This window comes from Haliotis rubra, unplaced genomic scaffold (genome assembly GCF_003918875.1).
Source record: "Haliotis rubra isolate DU_JTF1 unplaced genomic scaffold, ASM391887v1 Scf265, whole genome shotgun sequence".
Lineage (NCBI taxonomy): Eukaryota > Metazoa > Mollusca > Gastropoda > Lepetellida > Haliotidae > Haliotis > Haliotis rubra.
The window spans coordinates 786,995-808,133 of NW_025766725.1; the positions used below are offsets into that span (position 1 = coordinate 786,995).

At 43.6% G+C, this 21,139-nt stretch overlaps 1 protein-coding gene across 1 annotated transcript in view; it reads left to right on the forward strand.

Moving 5' to 3' along the window:
• The window catches only part of LOC124280336 (chordin-like), a 40,992-nt gene extending 25,510 nt beyond the window's left edge, over window positions 1-15,482 (forward strand). The window contains exons 8-19 of the mRNA XM_046716235.1: window positions 1,315-1,443; window positions 3,281-3,360; window positions 4,250-4,391; window positions 5,416-5,657; window positions 7,497-7,883; window positions 8,367-8,474; window positions 8,851-9,036; window positions 10,442-10,669; window positions 11,271-11,376; window positions 11,630-11,884; window positions 13,422-13,655; window positions 14,629-15,482. Coding sequence (XP_046572191.1) covers window positions 1,315-1,443; window positions 3,281-3,360; window positions 4,250-4,391; window positions 5,416-5,657; window positions 7,497-7,883; window positions 8,367-8,474; window positions 8,851-9,036; window positions 10,442-10,669; window positions 11,271-11,376; window positions 11,630-11,884; window positions 13,422-13,655; window positions 14,629-14,690 — 2,159 coding nt within the window. The 3' untranslated portion in view covers window positions 14,691-15,482. The remainder of the gene's footprint in view (window positions 1-1,314; window positions 1,444-3,280; window positions 3,361-4,249; window positions 4,392-5,415; window positions 5,658-7,496; window positions 7,884-8,366; window positions 8,475-8,850; window positions 9,037-10,441; window positions 10,670-11,270; window positions 11,377-11,629; window positions 11,885-13,421; window positions 13,656-14,628) is intronic.
• The last annotated feature ends 5,657 nt before the right edge of the window (window positions 15,483-21,139 follow it).

Genomic DNA, 21,139 nt, shown 5'->3' on the forward strand with positions numbered 1-21,139 from the left:
CTAAACTCACTCACTTATTTCAGTTCAAGCTCAGCTCAATGCTGAAATATTGCCGCGAACACTTGCCCGAGTGTTGATGCGGCGTTCAGCAATATTCAGCAATAGTCAGTAATGCCGATGTACAGCCGTAGCTTGTACTGTTTGTGGGAAAGTGTTCCCCTAATCCAGATTCATGATTGCTTTCTACCTGAAACCGGTTCATTGAATACATTTGCAGTTTGTCTTCTCGGACCACTAACAAATCTTCATAATGCCGAAAGCAAACAAGGTGCGACATTTCATACTTCCTACCCATTAATTTGTTTCGTGCAAAATGGCCTTGGATTGTAAGCGGTATAAAAACATTCCAGACACATTTAAGTGCCTGTCTCTGTGAGCTTTCTTCGGGTCCAGCTATTCTGTGTCAACACTAAATGAACGTGGGACCGGTAGTCCGATCCTTAAGCCCCTTAATAAGAAACCCATCTTCTCAGTGCGACATCTCGGGATGTGATTCGTCACACTCCTCAATAGACGATGACCCTGCCCCCTCCTAAAGATCCCCTCACCCCACACTGCCCCCGGAATCACCCCAGATGAATAGACCCTATTCGTTATAAATGGTATTTATGAAAATACTATTTTTCTTTATTGACATTGTGGAAGCTCTCAACACCGCCAATGTTTACTGTTGTAATTAGCCGCTGTATCGCAATGTACCGACTCCCTCTCGCGCCTCCTTATCTATATCCGGGCATTCAATCACGCGTGACGCTTGAATAGAGCGCCATCTAGCGTCAATGGAGGGAGGGTCCGCAACACCTTGTCAAGTGTACGTCGACTGACTTTCGATGCTGGGTAGAGCTCGCGAAACGTTGAGTAGGAGGTATTGAGAGGAGGAGTTTAAAAGGCCAATACTTGAGTAAAATAAAGCAAAGACTAATTTAAGTCGTTCGAAACTGAGAAACGGTAAAAGATTGTCTGGATTAAGTAATTGAGTTTAATATTCCGTGAACGTTTATGAGCGTGCTGAGGCCGAATTCTTCATGTACCCGCGAGAACAGAGGCAGACGTCAAACCGTTGCGCCGATACGACGCAACACAAAGGACGCACAACCATGTGCTAATGCGCGTCTTCTCGCACTCGCGCGATAAATCGTTTAGGATTTACAGGGTAAATACGTTTCTATGAGAACGTATCCAAGATGGCGGTCCTTTCAAGCGGCGTCCATGGTACCTCCCACGCGTTAACAAACACCGACGTCTAAATTTACCGCTTGTTTCTATTCCAGTTTAAGACATCTTGCTAATTTATACGAATATTTAAATTTGCAGAGACTTTCTCAGTCGTGATGGGGTCACCCAAGGCGGAGGGTATTGGAGGAGTTGCCTCCCTTGAATACGACCATTCCCAGCATCAAGTGAAATATGTCGTCTCGTTTGACGGCATCTTTGAAGAGAAAGGTCAGTTTCAGTTACCTTGCAGCCCTCCTACTGAATGTCACACCTGTGTGTGGCATTAATCCAACACAAATACCTTTCTTTATAAGACAAGGCATACTTACACTTGCGCGACTGGTGTCAACATACCTGAATCTCTAAAGCTCGTATGCACCACAGGCCGTGCTCTAACGGGTACACTATAGACAAACTCCGTGCAGTGTTGCATTCTTTCACCGTGCGAGCCTCCTAGTACAGTAGGGGTGGTGGGTAACATAGTGGTTAAAGCGTTCGCTAGCCACCCAAAAACTCGGGTTCGATTCCCCTTATGGATACACTGTTTGAACCCCATTCCTGGCGTCACCAGACGTAATATTGCAGGACTATGGCTTTGAACGGCGTAAAACTAAACTCACTCACTCTTGGTACAGTGGGTTCAAACATAAACGTCTCCCCGAGAATGTTCCATGGTCCGTCTGCACCAAGATCAGTCAGCAAACGTGACCTGTGTCGCTTTGTAATTTCTCCATTTAACAAACCCTGTGATTTAACTGCAATGCAGTTGAAAACGGTATTAATCACTCCGTCACTCAACCCATCAGCCAACCCATTCTGGTGTCCCCCGCCGTGATATTGCTGGAATATTGACAAAAGCGGCGTAAAACTAAACTCACTTACTCCATCACTCTTCCTTAGAATGGCATCTGTCATTGAAATGGACAAAATCTTTTTTGAAAATTTGATATTTGGGATTACACTTTCATGGAAGTGTATAGATTCTAGTACATTTTTCGGTGGATTAATCCGTGATTCAAACGCACACTTTCAGTAAGGCGCTGTCATTGACCTTTCACAGTCAGCAACCGAGGCTTCCACAAACGGAACTGGTTGCCTTGATTTGGAAATCGGGCTAGCGTAGTGGTTAAAGCGTTTGCTTGTCACGTTGAAGACCCCAGTTCGATTCCCCACACGGGTACAACGTATGGAGCACATTTCCGGTATCCCCGCCGTGGTGCTGCTGGCGTATTGCTAAAGGCAGCGTAAAACCCAACTCACTCACTCACTCACTCACTCTCTTCCTTTGTGTACTTTTGTGTAATTTGGCACAGATCCCTCGACCGAAACCCGTGAAGGTCCGGGTTAGAATAAACCTTCAGTAACCCATGCTTGTCGTAAGAGGCGACTAACGGGATCGGGTGGTCAGGCTCGCTGGCTTGGTTGACACATGTCATCGGTTCCCAAATGCGCAGATGGTGGATGCTCATGCTGTTGATCACTGGATTGTCTGGTCCAGACTAGATTATTTACAGACCGCCGCCATGTAGCTGGAATATTGCTGAGTGCGGCGTAAAACTAAACTCACTCACTCACTCACTCGACCGAAATGTATGGTTAATGCATGTAGGAACATTCGACCACTTTCTGAAAGACATTGTCCATTCACAACTGTCGGCCAAACTGTGTTTGGCGTTATTTCACGACGTCGAGTTGACGTTCCCTGTACAAGCAAGCACTCAGAGCGCTGACCAACCTTCCAGCAAACGATCGTAGCGCTGAGGTGATGGTAACTCAAATACTTTAAAAAGACTTACGACAACCGTAGCGCTACTGTCGCCCTGGAACGGGACCCAGTCACCAAAGGCTGTACAGAATTGCGTCCCTTGGCGTGCTAGGCACCTATGATCGTGGGTTCGACTCCCACGTTTGGCCTGATTTTCTGTTTGTAGGTTTCTCAGCACCATACCCTTGTCTTCCTTCTTTAAGCTCTGATGCAACTGAACTACTGTTATACCGTAAACACCAACCACTCACTATCCTATACAATATGATAACAGCCGTAAACAAATGCTGACCTTTCCAGATTTCAACGGCGAGTACTATGTCACTGTTGAGAAAAACCACAAAATAATCCATCAGTCCATGGGCAGAGTCGGTAGAAAGGTAAGTGTAATGTTATTCACAATCATAATCATCATTATCCATAAACATCTGGGGGCGGTGGGGTAGCCTAGTGGTTAAAGCGTTGGCTCGTCACGCCGGAGACCCGGGTTCGATTACCCACATGGGCAAAATGTGTTAAGCCCATTTCTGGTGTCCCCCGCCGTGATGTTGCTGGAATATTGCTAAAAGCGGCGTAAAACCAAACTCAGTCAGTCAGTGTAACGTAATATAACCCGATATTAAACAGTCACATTATGTTGAATTTAACTCGGTCCTATCTAGCCCAGGTAACCGTGCCCCCTTATCCCTTCCTCCCTTAGGGGGCTGTGGTGTAGCCTGGTGGTTAAAGCGTTTGCTCGTCACGCCGAAGGCCGGGTTCGATTTCCCACATGAACAAAATGTGAAGCCCCTTTCTGGTGTCCTCCGCCGTCATATTGCTGGAATATTGCTGAAAGCGGCGTAAAACCATACTCACGCACAGGTAATCTTCAAGTGCTCCCCTGACGTGTCATCGCTGCTGACCCGTAAAGGTCCGGGTTAGAATGAACCTTCAGTAACCCATGTTTGTCGTAAGAGACGACTAACGGGATCGGGTGGTCAGGCTCGCTGACTTGGTTGACACGTGTCATCGGTTCCCAATTGCGCGGATCGATTTTCATGCTGTTGATCACTGGATTGTCTGGCCCAGACTCGATTATTTACAGAACTCCGCCATATAGCTGGAATATTGCTGAGTGCGGCGTAAAACTAAACACACTCAGTCATGGCTGCAACAGTGCTATATGCCGCGTGAAACATTCTCCTCCTCCTGTAACAAGCGGGTAACCAACACCACGCTGTAGGGAGTTCCCACCATATTGTTCACGTCTCTCGCTGTCTTCTCCTTCAGAGCAACACTCTGTCAGGAACATGGAAGATGACCAAGAAGCGGGAGTCCAAACAGCTGGCACGTGGTCGTCTCGTGCTCCGTGTGACGTCACGAGGTGGAAATACCGTCAGTGGAAATATCCAGCCCAGGCTGACGTGTGAAAGTATGTATAGCGCTGCTCGATTACATCAACGATTAATATATTGTTTCCTGTGCCAGCGTCGTAGGGAGAACTGTTCTCCTGTACACAACGTCAGTAGACCAAGATCAGACTTGGGAACACCCAGTCCTCGGCATCCCATGCTTGTCGCAGAAGCTGTGATCAGCCTTTGAATGGGTTAATGCATGTCATATTCCAGTAGGACAATCACAGGATTGTCTGTTTGGTCCAGACTCGATTATTTACAGACCACGACCATGCAGCTGAAATGTTGCTGAGATCGGCGTTAAACAACAAATAAAGATTTCTGGAACAACCACAATTGCTCCATACTTTTGAATGAGCTGTTTGTTTGACAATCGAGTCTGGACCAGACAATGCAGTGATCAACAGCATGAGCATCGATCTGCGCAATTGGGAACCGATGACATGTGTCAACCCAGTCAGCGAACCTGAGCACCCGATCCCGTTAGTCGCCTCTTACGACAAGCATGGGTTGATGAAGTCAATTTTACCCGGATCCCCACGGGTTTCTACCCAAAAGAAGTCAAGGAACGCCCAGTTCTTTAATATTACTGTAATTAATATTCCATGTCGTGATTATTTTGACCCGTGAAGATCAGGGTGAGAAGTGATATTCAGGAACCCGTGGTTGTTGTAAGAGGCGACTAACGGGATCGGGTGGTCAGGCTCGCGGACTGTGACACATGTCATCGTATCCCAGTTGCGCAGATCGATGTTCATGCTGTTGATCACTGGATTGTCTGGTCCAGACTCGATTATTTACAGACCTCCAATCTATAGCTGGGATATTGCTGAGTGCGACGTAAAACTAAACTCACTCACTCGTAATTAGTTTGTACAGTACTATGAAACAAGGGGGTGTTCCTTACCTTCTTTTAACTAGTATATCACTGCGAGGACAGTATTGCTGTTAAATAACAAGATAAAATAAAAAATGTTGACTGGCCTATGCTGGCTGATAGAACATGAGACCGATGTGACAGTTTAACGTGCTTCTTTGCAGTCTACCAGTCGTTGATGTCGGGGTTCCAATCGGTGAAGCATGCGCCTTCGCCCGCAGCCGGAACTGCCATCTTGGACATCCGCGAGCAAGGCTACATTTCTTACAACATCAGAGTTGTCGGCCTTGACAGCAAGGTGGCGCGCATCCGGCTCGTGGGCGCTCCCAACAAGAAGGGAAAGCGGAAGGTCGTAGCCAATCTTCAGAACACCTTCAAAGAGGATATTAACTCTTTCAGTGGATGGGTGAGTATGACTACTTGGATTAAGTATATCCAAACAGATATTCAGATCGGTATCTTAGTTAAACAAATATCTCACTAAGGGTTTGTTATTAAATAATCAGCGTTGTTTGGATGACCGCGTAATCGTAGTCGTTGTAAGGAGTTCTTACAATCAGGACCCGTGAAGGTCCGGGTTAGACTGAAACTTCAGTAACCCATGCTTGTCGTAAGAGGCGACTAACGGGATCGGGTGGTCAGGCTCGCTGGCTTGGTTGACACATGTCATCGCTTCCCAATCACGCAGATCGATGCTCATGCTGTTGGTCACTGGACTGTCTGGTCCAGACTCGATTATTTACAGACCGCCGCCATATAGCTGGAATATTGCTGAGTGCGGCGTCAAACTAAACTCACTCTTACAATCAGACCAGTCGGGAGATAGCGGATACTGACGTTTAATGTCAGGATCCGCTATCTCCAGACTGGTCGGGTATTGATCCTAAGTGACAGGGCTACCCATCGCAAGTTGTATTAGTCAAAGAAAATTATTGGCATGAAGGCCCCACAGGAAGTGCATGTTTTAGTTGACCGATTTACGGAATGCTGTGGAATAATATTGTAATATAATAACTCGCCATGTCCTTGTGACCATGTATAGATTTACTGATCATGGGAGTATGAAATATTAGCATGAAAATTATTTGTGTCCAGCTGTCATTCTTACAGTTGAAAGTCCTGAACATAACATGGCATAAGACAAAGTAAAGACGTTGTCTTGCTAGACCGTGAGCAAGACGCTAGTTTGCCTTATCCACAGCTAAGAAAATCAGCTCTGTTTGTATTGAAATAGTAGAGGGCCGGTATTGTTAGAAGCGGCAGAAAAGCAGCACCCTCACTCACTAGATTTTGAAAGGTCCATTTCTTGGCCTTGGGAAGGGAAATATGACATTAAATGGTTTAAACGTCATTATTTCCAGGTTGTATTCATTTGGCTTGCATACTGCGCTTTCTGTCGAACCTTTGGGTAAAATATATTTTAAGACAGAATTGGTTAATGAGCTCATTAATCAGCCTTCCTCGTTTAGCAATATTTACTTGGTACCTTTGCCAAGATTTAACAGCTTACATCAGATGTTCAAAATGTATATGCCTCTCCGTTGTTTAAGATGGATCTGCTACCAGACACAACTAAGCAGTCAATACGTAGTTGTTTAACATACGTTCTTATGTGGTATACATTTTCGTAATGGATGGGCGGTGGGGTAGCTCTTCTCTCGTCACACCGAAGACCCGGGTTCGATTCCCCATATGGGTACAATGATTGAAGCCCATTTTGGTGTCACCCGCCGTGATATTGCTAGAATATTGTTAAAAAAGACGTAGAACCATACTCACTCACTTAACTGTATGGACATTCCATAGCTATTTTTTAACATCAGCGTGTTTTGTGGTGCGCTTGGACTGTATCTAATACAATTGTCGTTTGTACTCTTACTTGTAGTTTTTGTCAATGATAATATTTAGAAGGTGATACATCAAATGACTGAATATTTATAATCCACAAATTTACATCTATTCAGATACAGTATGCAAAGGATGACCCAAGACATTTTCCCCTTAATAAGATGTCATTTCCTATTGGCCTCGCGTCCACATATAAGAAGTAACCCCGTCACTCCCTTGTCGCCCAAAATAGGCGTGCGTGAAATGATCCGAGTCCGGTTCACTGACAACTTTCGTGACAGTATATCTCAAACGCCATGTCCATTTTTATACATTATGCAAAACTGACCAAAACTAGCCCGTACATTAGTTGACTTTTGTAATCCAACTGCTTCATTTTATTAATATCCCTTTCCAGGCAAATGGAACGTACAAAAAACTGAAAGCAGACGACATCGACTTGCTCCTGAACAACAAACTCTACATCAATGTCGTCACGTCTGGAAAGAAGTCGAGCAATCTTCGGGGCCGTGTTGCCAGCATCCCCTACCACACCCACTTCCAAGACGTCGGCGTCTACCCCGTCACTCTCGTCCCCGTCACCACCGAGAGCGAGGGTGCGGCTGCGCATGCCTGGCTGTCCATGGATGTCGGCTGCAGCCTACATTATGACGTCATTGTCTCGCAGGCAACCGACGAGACTTTCAGTCTTATGCTTGGTACCTATGGCAACAGTCTCATGAGCACAGCCGTCCTTGGGACATCAGAGAAACAAGAACCGATAACTCTCTTCGAGACTAAAATGGTAAATATTAGCAATTCTTTGCTCCGTTTTGACTTATTGTCCGTGAAGATGCGGGTAAGAACTTCACCAACCCATGCTTGTCGTAAGAGGCGACAGGATCGGGAGGTGAAGCTCGCTGTCATCCTAAACCAATTGCGTAGATCGATGCTTATGCTGTTGATCAATGGATTGTCTGGTCCAGACTCGATTATTTACACACCGACGCCATCTAGCTGGAACATTGGGGTGTTAAACAAAAAACAACAAAAACAAAACAACCCCCAAACAAACAAAAAACAACCCCAAAAAAACACCCAAAAACAACAACAAAGAAACAAAAACAAAAAAACAACTAATAAGAGATAACAAGATGATATCAAGATGGAACTGCTACCATTTGGCACCAAGGTGTGACTCTTCTGACACGGAGACGTGACCAGGCTGATTGACCTATATACATTAACGACAGCACTATATACTTACTTGTCTTGTTTGTTGCTGCAGATAAGCGGCAGCGTCAACAGTGTTCCAGAAGGACTCTTCCGAGATCTGGATGAAGGGAACGCTTTCTTGCAAGTCAATTCCGGAAGTGACATTATTTTGTCTGGAAATGTGAGTACCTGGTTACAACTCCTCTTAAGTATGAGCAGTCGAAGCGGACTGCTCCACAGACTGTTGTACATGTTAGGTCCTGGTTGAATATTGCCAATATGAACAGACAATAATTTGATTTTCATGGCGATAGCTAGTTCTGATTTTAGACAATAGGTTGTTTTCAATTATTCTGGAAAGGAACCCACGATTTTCTTTAAAAGACAGCATGTTTTGAGCATGTCTAGTGAATGATCTATTTGTAATCTGAGAAAAATACAGATTACGATTTCTTGATCACATAGCTGCAATATTGTTGAGTGTGAACAATAAACAAACGTTATTTGGAAATGAAATGTACACTTCAATCCTTAATTGTCGTCACTATCGCCACTAGGTGACGCTGCCTAACACGTGCTGGCAGTACGCCGGCGACATCGACACTGACATTCTGGTCGACGAGCAGCGCGAAGACGACAACGAAGAACTGAAATTCCGCTGCTACTACGAAGGGAAATACTTCGAAAACGGCGACAGCTGGAAGCCTGTTGTGAATGCCACATGCAATAGATGCAGTTGTAACGTAAGTAGCACCGGATGTTCGTGCGGCCCAAGCTCTATACCGCGACAGCCCATTCACGGAACTCTTTTCTTGTCAGATTTAACTACATTGTTATTTCAGCTTTCATGTATTATGAGAATTTAAAGGGGCAGTTGGAAGCTTCTCATGCGAGTGTTATCTCCGACCAATACATTGTAAGAAGCGTACGTAAAATAATTTACGGCAGTGCCTTCACACAATTTACTTCCATGACACCGGCACCTTACATGTCATTTCATTATTGTTTCAAGGGAAATTTTCCAATATTTATGATACTTAGCGGCATCCGCCCGGATGGTTAGCGATACGCGAATGTATCGATACATCGATACATTTTTACTGACGATACGATACGCGATACATGCTTGCGTGTATCGATTCCTATTTTAAAACTTTATCGATTCAATTATACCAGACCGCTCCGATAAATAGATGTAGCTAGCTTTACTTAAAAGATAGGTTGGAAACTAACAGCTTTTCTGATTGGCTAGACTATTTTGATGGACCAGTCAGCGAACGCGTACGTTGCCGGTAAGGTAATGCTATGAAAAGGCGCGATAATTATGTATCGCGATACGTATCGTATCGTGACCTTAAAATCGTGATACGTATCGTATCGTGAGATTGGTGTATCGTGACACCCCTAGTTAGCGATGATATCAGGCTCTTGGGAGGAGCTTACCTGGTAACCGTACTATTCCTTACGTAAACTTACACTTGCAAATACATGTACATATATTTCCTAGTTAATTGGTTACAATTTGCGTCTTCCTTAGGAACAAGGGTGGCCCGGTAGTGTCACACGTGCCAGATACCTCAGGTCATGGGTTTCAGTCCCTGATTCCTTTGTTTCTTGGTTTGTCGGTACCATATCCGTGGCCTTCGCCACAATAGATTACACAAGCCGTGACATAACTGAAATACATTTCAAAACTTCTCAAATGCTTCCTTCCCAAGAATTGGTCTTCAGTAGGGGCGGTGGGGTAGCCTAGTGGTTAAAGCGTTGGCTCGTCACGCCGAAGACCTGGGTTCGAATACCCACATGGGTATAATGTGTGAAGCCCATTTCTGGGAGTCCCCCGCCGTGATGTTGCTGGAATATTGCTAAAAGCGGCGTAAAATCATAGTCAGTCAGTGGTCTTCAGTAACCCATGCTTGTCGTAAGAGGCGACTATTACGAGTGGTCAGGTTGGTTGACTTGGTTGGTACATGTCATCATATCCCAATTGTGTAGATAGATGCTCAAGATATTGACCACTGGTTTGTCTGGTACAGACTCGATTATTTACAGACCGCCGCCATATAGCTGGAATATTGCGGAGTGCGGTTAAACAACAAATCAACTTAATTCTTCCCTTCGGTAACATCGTTTCAATGTTATTCACAGAAACGCACCGTTACCTGCCACCACGTGCTGTGCCCAGCCGTCACGTGCGCCAACCCCGTACAGGGCGAGTGTTGTCCCAGGTGCCCCGATGCCACGGAGCGAGAGACCCGAGTGGAGAATAAGACGTGTCAGCTCGAGGGAGATCACAGACATCACAACATCGGAGACACATGGCACCCCTTTCTACCTCTCTCCGGCTTCACCAAATGCGTTCTCTGCAAGTGTCTGGTAAGTTGGTCGGGTATCTTCAGTTAAATAAAATTGAATCGTGTAAGAGACGTAAAAACTACTACAAATGATCAATTACCTCACAAAAGTAATCGTCACTAAATTATTAACCGTTACAAAGCAGCATTATCCTTTTTTCTGTGGGGGCGGTGGGTTAGCCTAGTGGTTAAAGCGTTCGCTCGTCACGCCGAAGACCCGGGTTCGATTCCCCACGTGGGCACAATGTGTGAAGCCCATTTCTGGTGTCCCCTGCCATGATATTGCTGGAATATTGCAAAAAGCGGCGAAAAACCAAACTCACTCACTCACTCACTCTCTGCGGGGTCGTTATGATTTCAAGCTGCTTCTGGGGAACTGCTCATTGCTCTGAAGCGCCACCACTGAGTTGCTTCCCTTGGCCGTACCGGATCAGCGCTGGCGATGAGATAGCACAGAATTAACTGTTTACTCGTCATGCCGACGGTTCCGGCTCGATGCCCATTTCAGGTGTCCCCTATCCTATCCGAGATTTACCTTGAATATTGCTAAAAGGGGCATAAACCCAAACTCTGACATTTTTATTTATTCATTTTCAAGGTTATGTGTGACTTTTTCTCTGTAGCCGGGAGGTGTACCAAAGTGTGACCGGCTGCCATGCCCGAAACTGGACTGTCCTGCAGACGAGCGGATCAGGACAAACCCCGGCGACTGCTGCCAAGTCTGTGGACGTGAGTATGTTCTGCACTACAGGAATCTTCACTAAAAGGAGCTGCTTCCTTGTTACCTGAACACTGAGGGGCGGCGGGGTAGCCTTGTGGTTAAGGCGTTCGTTCGTCACGCCGAAGGCCCGGGTTCGATTCCCCACATGGGCACAATGTGTGAAGCCCATTTCTGTTGTCCCATGCCGTGATATTTCTGAAATATTGCTAAAAGCCGGGTAAAACAATAACTCGCTCGCTCACTCACTTCCACTTTTTGCAGCAAAGAAGGAAAGAGTCGTGGTACCGGAAGTGAAACCTCTGAAGGACATCAACATGGTGGGTGCGTGCACGTTTATGGACGAGGTATTTGCCGATGGTTCCCGATGGCACCCGAAGATCGCCCCGTTCGGCTACATGAAGTGTGTCGTGTGCCGGTGTAAGACTGGCGTGTACAACTGCGGGCGACAGAAATGTCCCAAGCTCAACTGTAAGAGGAAGATCAGAAAGTCAAACTCCTGCTGTTACAGCTGTGACCGTAAGTATCACCATATACAAGAACACCTTTAGTTTGGTAATCTAGTGTGGGGTAGCCTAGTGGTTAAAGCGTTCGCTCTTCACGCCTAAGGTTCGGGTTCGATTCCAAACATGGGTACAATGTGTGAAGCCCATTTCTGGTGTCCCCCGCCGTGATATTGCTGGAATATTGCTAAAAGCGGCGTAAAACCAAACTCACTCACTGGTAATCTAGTCTGCAGACAAAGTTTTCAAGTTTACCAAAGGGGCTTAATTATAACAAAAACTTGTTACCCTACCTCATGTAAGAATGTCCAGCTCTGATTGGTTCACGTGACCTTGAACAAATTACCATGTGTGTACGGTCGTACACTGCCCAAGCAGGGTATAAATCTTTGCGAGGGAGAATAATTAATTAATACCCCGCCCCATGGAAAAACATGAATCCATAGCAGTCAGTGAACCGTGCAGCAGTGGTTCGAATCGACTAGTCAGTATCATATAAGTAAGATATATGATTGAATTTCAGTTTGTTTCAATGTTATCTTTACATAATGAGAGATTTAAACATTCGCTAAGATAAATTCGTTGTAGCATTATGATTCGGTGGATAAAACACGGGACGCATTAAACACGTATATCCCTCATCACAATGCTACGACTTATATTGTCGAATGTGAAGTCTTTTTTAAGCACTTATGTACATTGCTTCTCATTAAAAGTAGGGCGGTGGGGTAGTCTAATGGTTAAAGCGTCTGCTCGTCACGCTGAAGACCCGTGTTCGATTCCCAACACATGTACGAGAGTACCTTGTGAAGTATGAAGCCCGTTTCTGGTGTCCCCAGCCGTGATATTGCTTGAATATTGTCAAAAGTGGCTTAAAGTCATGCTCACTCACTCGCTTCGAAAGTAAATTATATGACCCTACCTTAAAACAGCCTGAAACCCCCTGTGGGTGGAGCAGAATCGTGCCACCATACCAGATCACCAACTATGTCTTCAGGGCTAGCATTTCGGTAATCCAGCACTAACACCTGAGTCTAATCCCGTTGTTCTCGCGATCTCAGATCACCCGTCCTTGAGTTTCATTGGCTAATTTGATTTGCTACGCAGTCGATAGGACCAATCAGGAAATGTTACATGTTCAACAGACGATATCAACAAAATGGCGGCCAGTGTAATTAATTATAATAGATTCTGCATAAAACTCGTCATAGAAAAATTTGCCAGACACACAAAAGAAAGTCCTAAAAATACTCCTTAATGGAAAGGGTTGGACAAAATGTCTCCATATCTCTCTCCCAAGAGATATAGCTGGAATATTGCTGAGTGCCGCGTAAAGCTAAACTTACTCACTCACTCACTCATGCAGTCATTAACTACATAATTTACTTACATAAATGATATTCGAAACGCGCTGCTTATTCGTAAAACAACATTCATACAATCACGTTTCAATCAACTTTACAACTGATGTCCCGAAGCTGTATATAACCGTCTAGTGTATAACCATCTAGTATATAACCACCTGGTATATAACCTGGTCCTTTGTCTTGTAGCCAATCAGCCAGATGAGGATGAGGAACAGTCCAAGGATGAAGGGATGTGCAACTTCGGTGGCCGGACCTACAGAAACGGAGAAAAATGGCGGCCGAAGACAGCTCCTAACGGCACCGTGCGCTGCGCTGTGTGTAAATGTAAAAACAGCACGGCGAAGTGTAGGATTCGCTGTTCAAAGAAACGATGCGAAAACGATCCCTTCTTGAGAGACCCGTGCTGTCGAGAGTGTCAAGGTATGTTTGTATGCAGGATGTCTGTTTCAATATATGGTCATGTGTTTGTTCTGAATATTTTGGGGGCGTCGGGTTAGCTTAGTAGTTGAAGCGTTCGCTTTTCACAGCGAACACCCGGGTTCGACTCCCCGAGGAGTGTCCTCCACCCTGATATTGCTCGATTACTGCTCAAGCGGCTTAAATCTATATTCACACACATTTAATTCTGTGTCCTATGTGTCGGTGTGTCTGGCCATATGTACCTATACATAGGTTAGAATTGGTCTTCAGAAACCCATGCTTGTCGTAAAAGGCAATTAACAGGATCGGGTGTCAGGCTCGCTGACTTGGTTGACACATGTCATCGTATCCCATTTGCGTTGATTGATGGTCATGCTGTTGATCACTGGATTGTCTGGTCCAGACTCATTATTTACAGATAGCTGGAATACTGCTGAGTAGTGGTGTTCCGATTAATTTAAGTAATCGAAGATTGGTCGCAGTGACAAACGACCAAGCAATCGATCACATTTTCTCAAAATAGAACACAAATGATTTTGGAACTACTGGTTTAATGTTTGAAACACTTGACGACGGAACATATCTTTGATGTTGTCAGGGCCTGAAAATGTGTTTAATCGTTAGAAAACTCACTTGACTAACTGAAAAGTAATGACTGAATATTTCTTGAAGACTCCAGGAAGTTTTTCTTCATGATATATCAGTTATCATATTAAAGTAGCAAGTTGCATCATGTTACCAACCCGAATAGAAAAAATGTGAAAAAGGAAGCTAACCAATTTTTTTCGATGATTGATCGGCTGTAATGAAACAATCATCAATTATGAGATTTTAACCAATTCCCAACACTACTGCTGAGTGCGGCGTAAAACTAAACTCACTGTGACTCACTCCCATACATGCAGAGAACATGACGGTATATGTAGATTAACAATCAGATGGTGTCAATCAATGTTCTGTTTTGTATTTTCAGCACGAAGGAATCGGAGAAAAAACAGTCGTGAAAAATCCTCAAGTAAAGAAAACCGAAACTGATCGGCAAGCTGTTGTGAATGTTTGATCCCAAGGTCCGAGTGTTGTGTGTGGGCGAATGTTTCTTCAGGATGAAAACATGTTTGCGTGAAAGACTACCTAAACCATGTGATACGTTCAAAATGGCGAACAATGCTATTCCGTCTTGATCAGGGACTTCCAAGACCGAGAGAACTGAAGGACAATCGTATGAACTTTGTCCTGAGGACACTTACAACTTGACTGTGTTGCCCTTCATTTGGTGAACGAAAATGGGACGTTTTGATTGGGTAACCATTCACGTTACGAGAACTTGTTTCATGGTCTTTCTTTACAAAGACCTTATTTTCGTGTTGGGACGCGAGATGTGATTAGTGCTATATTCACATTATTCAACACTTCACCTTATTAGTGCTATTGTTTTAAGGTGTTTGTGTTGCGTTTTAACGAGGGACTTACAAACTATACCACGTTACGTGTTTACCGACGTCATCAAACTGAAACTGACTTCACAGCAGGCCATGGCCGCAGGTTTTTGTGACGTCATACCGGAAGTGCTTCCAGCAACCAAAGACTGTTGCTCGTCACGTGATTCACCACGTGTGATTTTTAGTACAGAAAGTTTTAGTATATGTTTTCATGTTGACATCACGATAGTTATTTTCGATTTCATACGTAAATTTATTTAAATTTATTCAAATTCTTCCAGCAACATTTGGATGCTATTTTGTGCATTTATACCTGAACCTTTTCAAATAACGTGATGTTCTGTGCATTTGTTACTTGGTGTAGTCTTTGTGCTCTGTGTATTGTCTTCGTGCTCTGTGTATTGTCTTCGTGCTCTGTGTATTGTCATTAATGTTCTGTGTTCTGTCAATGTGTATTGTCACTCGTGTTCTGTGTATCGTCATCTAGATAGTCGTGTACGTAATTGTTATTTAATTATTTAATATTGGCATACATTTTTATGTGCAATGCAGTTAAATAAGCACACGATTCTAAGTGTTTTAAACGTTAGAACTAGACTGTTGATACGTAGATGTTTCTACTCCATATACGTTCATACTAAACTATCCACAGCTGTACATATATCATTCGTTCTGGTCATTTCACGGCTTTCATACACAGTTTAGCTATTGTCATTGTTGTAAATATTCCCTAAGACCGAAGGTGCTGTATTTGAATTCCGTGTTATATAAAGACATCGAAATCGAATCACGTGTTTTTCGTAAGATTTAGTATGGGTTGTATGTTATAACAGAGACCATATACCTTGGATGATATAGATGAAGGTAAAAACACCGATGTGAGCCTTCGAATCTCGCAGATCTCGCAAAGCCTCCTAATTTGCTCTGAGGCCCGTAACGGTGGCAAGACGTGTTACCAAAATACATTTATAAATGAAAAAAGAACTTATCCTTTCGTCAAAACCTGTGAATTCAGAATGCATATTTGTATCCCTTTTGCAGGTACCGTTTTGTTTGTGGGGTTCCAGTTTGCTCGTTTAACGTTATTTCACACATTACTTAATTCTTTTATAATAAGTGTACCTAAAAGTGTTGTTTGGGGTGGTGGAGTAGACTGATAAGGCATCCGCTCTTCACGCTCAAGACCCTGGTTCGATTCCTCACAAGGGTACAGGGTTTGAAGCCCTTTCTGGTGTCTCCCGCTGGAATATTGCTAAAACGGGCGTGAAACTCACTCACTCACCTACTATGTTTTCAACTTCAGGTGAACTTCAGTGCCCAGTCGCTAATTTCCAATCACGTCACTGATAATCAGAAATTAGTAAAATCTGATGAGTAGAATTAACACTTGTATTCTTTTTGATGTTTTCAATCCAAAATAAATGTGAAAACATAATGCACACATAAATTACATACACATAATGTTTTAACAGAATGAACCGACGATTCATCCATTTTCTGTTGGTTTCTGAATGTAAGGGAGATAACTCCTGCTGTTCTGTCTGGTCGCAAAGCTACTCGATTTGGTTTCGCCCTGAACGTACTGCCGTATATAGAAATAAACTCATTCATTGTCTAACCTATTTACCAATCATTAAAATAACAAATTAAGAAAGCTGTTGTTAACCCTTGTTTGAAAAGGATAAACAGACACTAAATAGAAAGGGACATGTTTACTGGAGAGAAGATCAAACCAAATTGAGTTCAAAGAAAATGATGCATGTTTTATTAAATAACAATACGTTATTAAGACAATGGGCAACGAAAACTCTTTTTCGTTTTGAAGTATTATCTAATATACGAGACGTTACTTTAGATTCAAATATGGAAAAAATAGTATATGCATTGCTGTAAGTACATCAACGAAGCCAAGCACCCTTATTGTATCTGTATTTAGAGAGGTGACTGTGGTTGTACGCCGCTTTTAGCAATATTGCAGCAATGTCACGGCGGGTGACTTCGAACGGATAAAAACGAAATTCTATGATTACTTAATTTTTAGACCGCCTCCGTGGTGTAGTGGTTAGAGCGTCCGCCCGGAGAGTGGAAGGTCGCGGGTTCGATCCCCGACCGCGTCATACCAAAAGACGTTAAAATATGGTACTTGTTGGTCCCTGTCTGGCGCTCGGCATTAATGGGTACAATAAGGACTGGTCGGCTCGGAGTCAGTATGATGTGTCTGAGTGGGGTATTCATGCTTCACTGCGGCATGGTATCTCAGTGGGCTAGCACTATAAAACCAGCTTAAGTCTGGGCTAGTACAAGCAGCTGCACCTACACCTACATACACACGCATGCACGTCGTCATATGAGCGAAATATTCTCAAGCACGACGTAAAACCCAATTTCACCTCACCTCACTTAATTTTTAATATAGTGATTGATACATTTGGACAAGTTTACACCAAGCGTTATCTCGTTTATTAGCTCACTTGCCAAGTGCACGAGACCCTGACTTCAAAGGGAAAATAATCTATTGACAACCGACAAAGAATTTGCTGGCCCAGAAAAGTGCAGCTGTTGGATGGATACATAGCGTGACAGTCACGTATGACGCTACAACTACTTCATTGTAACACAGCAGAGGCGAAGAATCGCCGGAAACAGTCGAGATGTAACGAGAGCCAAACCGGAAATGACAGTCAGCCATTTACTGCAGCATGCTTTGGGTCGGTGTGATGTATTTAGATCTCCGCACGCTATGATTTGCCGCATAACTGATCATATTTGATGTTGACAATGCTGGTGGCATTTTGTACCTTGTCTGTCCTCGGCTGTGAGTCGGGAACATTTGAGTTCGAACTTTGAAAAGAATGATGGCGCAATTTTTAACAAGAGCCATTTGAAACAATGGGACAATTCCATTCATACCCGTGAAGATCCGGGTTAGAATTCGTCTTCTGCAACCCATACTTGTCGCAAAAGGTGACTAACGGGATCGGGTGGTCAGGGTCGCTGACTTGGTTGACATATGTCATCGTATCCCAGTTGCGTGGATCGATACTCATGCTGTTGATCACTGGATTGTCTGGTCCAGACTCGATTATTTACAGACCGCCGCCATATAGCTGGCATATTGCTGAGTGCGGTGTTAAACAACCAACCAACCAACTTCATTCATCCAGCCATTGCATAAGTGGAATAACGGTTACGTGATTTATTCGCGATTTAGTAAAAGAAACCCTTGTAGTAAGAGACACCTGACGGGATTGGGTGATCAAGGCTTGCTGACAACAACAGTAGACCCATCTGTTCTTACTTCAACATAACCAACAAGCCCATCCGGATCGCCCATCACGTTCTGCTGGTCCTTAACGTCATGGTGTTGTTTTGACCAACTGGCTCTCCCGTCAAATAAGCCTGCTGGGACCATCCATATAGTCAGATAAGAACACGACATAACCCATCTCCAAACAGAAGGGACTCAGCGAAGACCCTGGAGACAAAATGGCGCCGAATGACGTCACACGTCTAACGATCGCTGAATGAGGACGTGTGGGATGTCTTAGACCCCTCGTGGCGAACACGCGATATTGTCTGATCATTTAATATCATCCCTGCAGAGTGACTTCAATCCTGATCATATAGTATTCATTGTGACTCCAAAGGAATACTACAAGGGACACTCTCGCGATCTCGACCTTTGGAAACAAGTTAATTCGGCCCTAAGTGAAGAATGCCAGATTTTATCATCGCAAACTTGACAACATTATCCCGTGTTCTCGCGGATCTTGCAGTTTCTTTCCGGTTCATTAGTGCTGAACACGATTTCTCTTTATATATTTCTTTGTGTCTTTTGTCCAACCACCAATATAATTTGGTTTAATTCATTCTACCATATCATATCATATCAGCCATCATGAATATTTTGGAGAGATTTTCACAAGAGTCTGACATTGGCCCTTGTGGTTACTTTCGTCGAGCCGAAAACCGGGTTCTATTCCCCAGCATCACATTGCTGGAATATTGCTAAAAGCGCCGTAAAACAAAACTCATTCACTTTACGAAATCGTGTGATCAGTCGTCACCATAAAGTATATCCCCACACTTTTCACAGTGCCTTACGTCTGTTTTTCAGCATAGAACAATATTTGCAAAATCTTTGGCGTTCGGCAAATATTCTTTCAAAGATCACATCCCTTTATCTACGCCTGTTTGAATCATTACAATGAGTGGTTCTTGTTTTCCGGCAGTATGTTATATTGTTTGATCGGCATTCTAACAAGTAATTAAGCATAAAGAATCTACACTACCTTCAGCTTGAAAACGGTGTAAGATTCTATAGTCTGTTTGCAGTGGAAACGTACCGATGAATTTCACTTTAAACAAAAAGTATATCGAATAAAGTGAAATTAAGATTGTGAATCCTCATAATTTTACTTTGCCAATTGAACCTTTAAATATCGGAATTTTACCCCCTTGTAATACAAACCAATAATAGCGATTTGAATCTATGATCGTTTGTTGAACAACATTTATCCGAAGTTGAATAAAATTCCGATATTTAAATGTTCAATTGGCAAGGTAAAATATGAGGATTCGCCATCTTTAATTTCACTGTATTTGATTTACGTTTTTGTTTAAAGTGAAATTCATCAGTACGTTTTCACTGCAAACAGACTATACACCGAAACGCCGCTCTATGCAATAAGTTGTTATCCATAAATTCGTAGGCTATATATAAATAGTGAGGCTATATTCCCTATGACAACAGAAGGGTCAAGGAAACGGACAAAAGTCTTTCAAATTGATGAGATGGACACAAGTGAAACAACCGAATTCCCTCAGAATATTTCTGAATAGTAGCTTGATGCCAATTGGTATTTGGTTAACTGGAAACCGCCTTGTCATCGACCCAGAAAGAAATTCAAATCACGTCGCCCATGACAACATGCTCCAGGTGTGTTCTCAGAAGATGTTTCCGGTACGCGTGCTGGAGGTACGGTACTGTAGCGGCTTTATATTCAACGCTTGAGTCAGCAACCAGACTGGGGCTGATTAACAGGGTATGTCATGGGGAAATCATGAGAATCGGTTGGTTACGGAACTAGAACCAACGAGCACCGATTATACGATTACATCAAGACATGTTAGTGATTTCTCCGACATTACCCTGTATGGTTGCTTTATAGTTTTTCCATAAATTTGTAAAATAATATAGTCACTTGTTATGTGCACGTCCAGAGTGGCGCTTGAATTCCTGACTCATAATAAACTGCAATAATAATATAATAGCATGGTGTCATCAGAATGGATCAAATGTAGGAGAAGTGATTGTTTACTTGGTGATGCTCAAAATATCATTCGGGGCGGTGGGGTAGCCTAATGGTTAAAGCGTTGGTTCGTCACGCCGAAGACCCGGGTTCGAATCCCCAAATGGGCACAATGTGTGAAGCCCATTTCTGGTGTCCCCCGCCGTGATATTGCTGGAATATTGCTAAAAAAAGCGGCGTAAAACCATACTCACTCACTCACTCAAAATATCATTCACTGAACTGAATGGTCTTAATTTGATGATGTACATCCCGCCGTCATACAGGTTGGTTGTTGTTTAACGCCGCACTCAGTAATATTCCAGCTATATGGCGGCAATCTGCAATTAATCGAATCTGGACCAGACAATCCAGTGATCAGCAGCATGAGCATCGATCTACACAATTAGAATACGATGTGTCAACCAAGCTAGCGAGTCTGACCACCCGATCCCGTTAGTCGCCTCGTACGACAAGCATTGGTTACTGAAGACCAGTTCTAACCCGGATCTCCACGGACAATAAGTCAAAACGGAGCAAAGAATTGCTAATATTTACCATTTTAGTCTCGAAGAGAGTTATCGGTTCTTGTTTCTCTGATGTCCCAAGGACGGCTGTGCTCATGAGATTGTTGCTATAGGTACCAAGCATAAGTGTGATGTTAGTTTAGTTTTGAAGCGAACCAGGCCTACTCGTGACGAAGAAACGCCTTAACCACTAGGCTACCAAAGTACACACATACATAAATCACAAG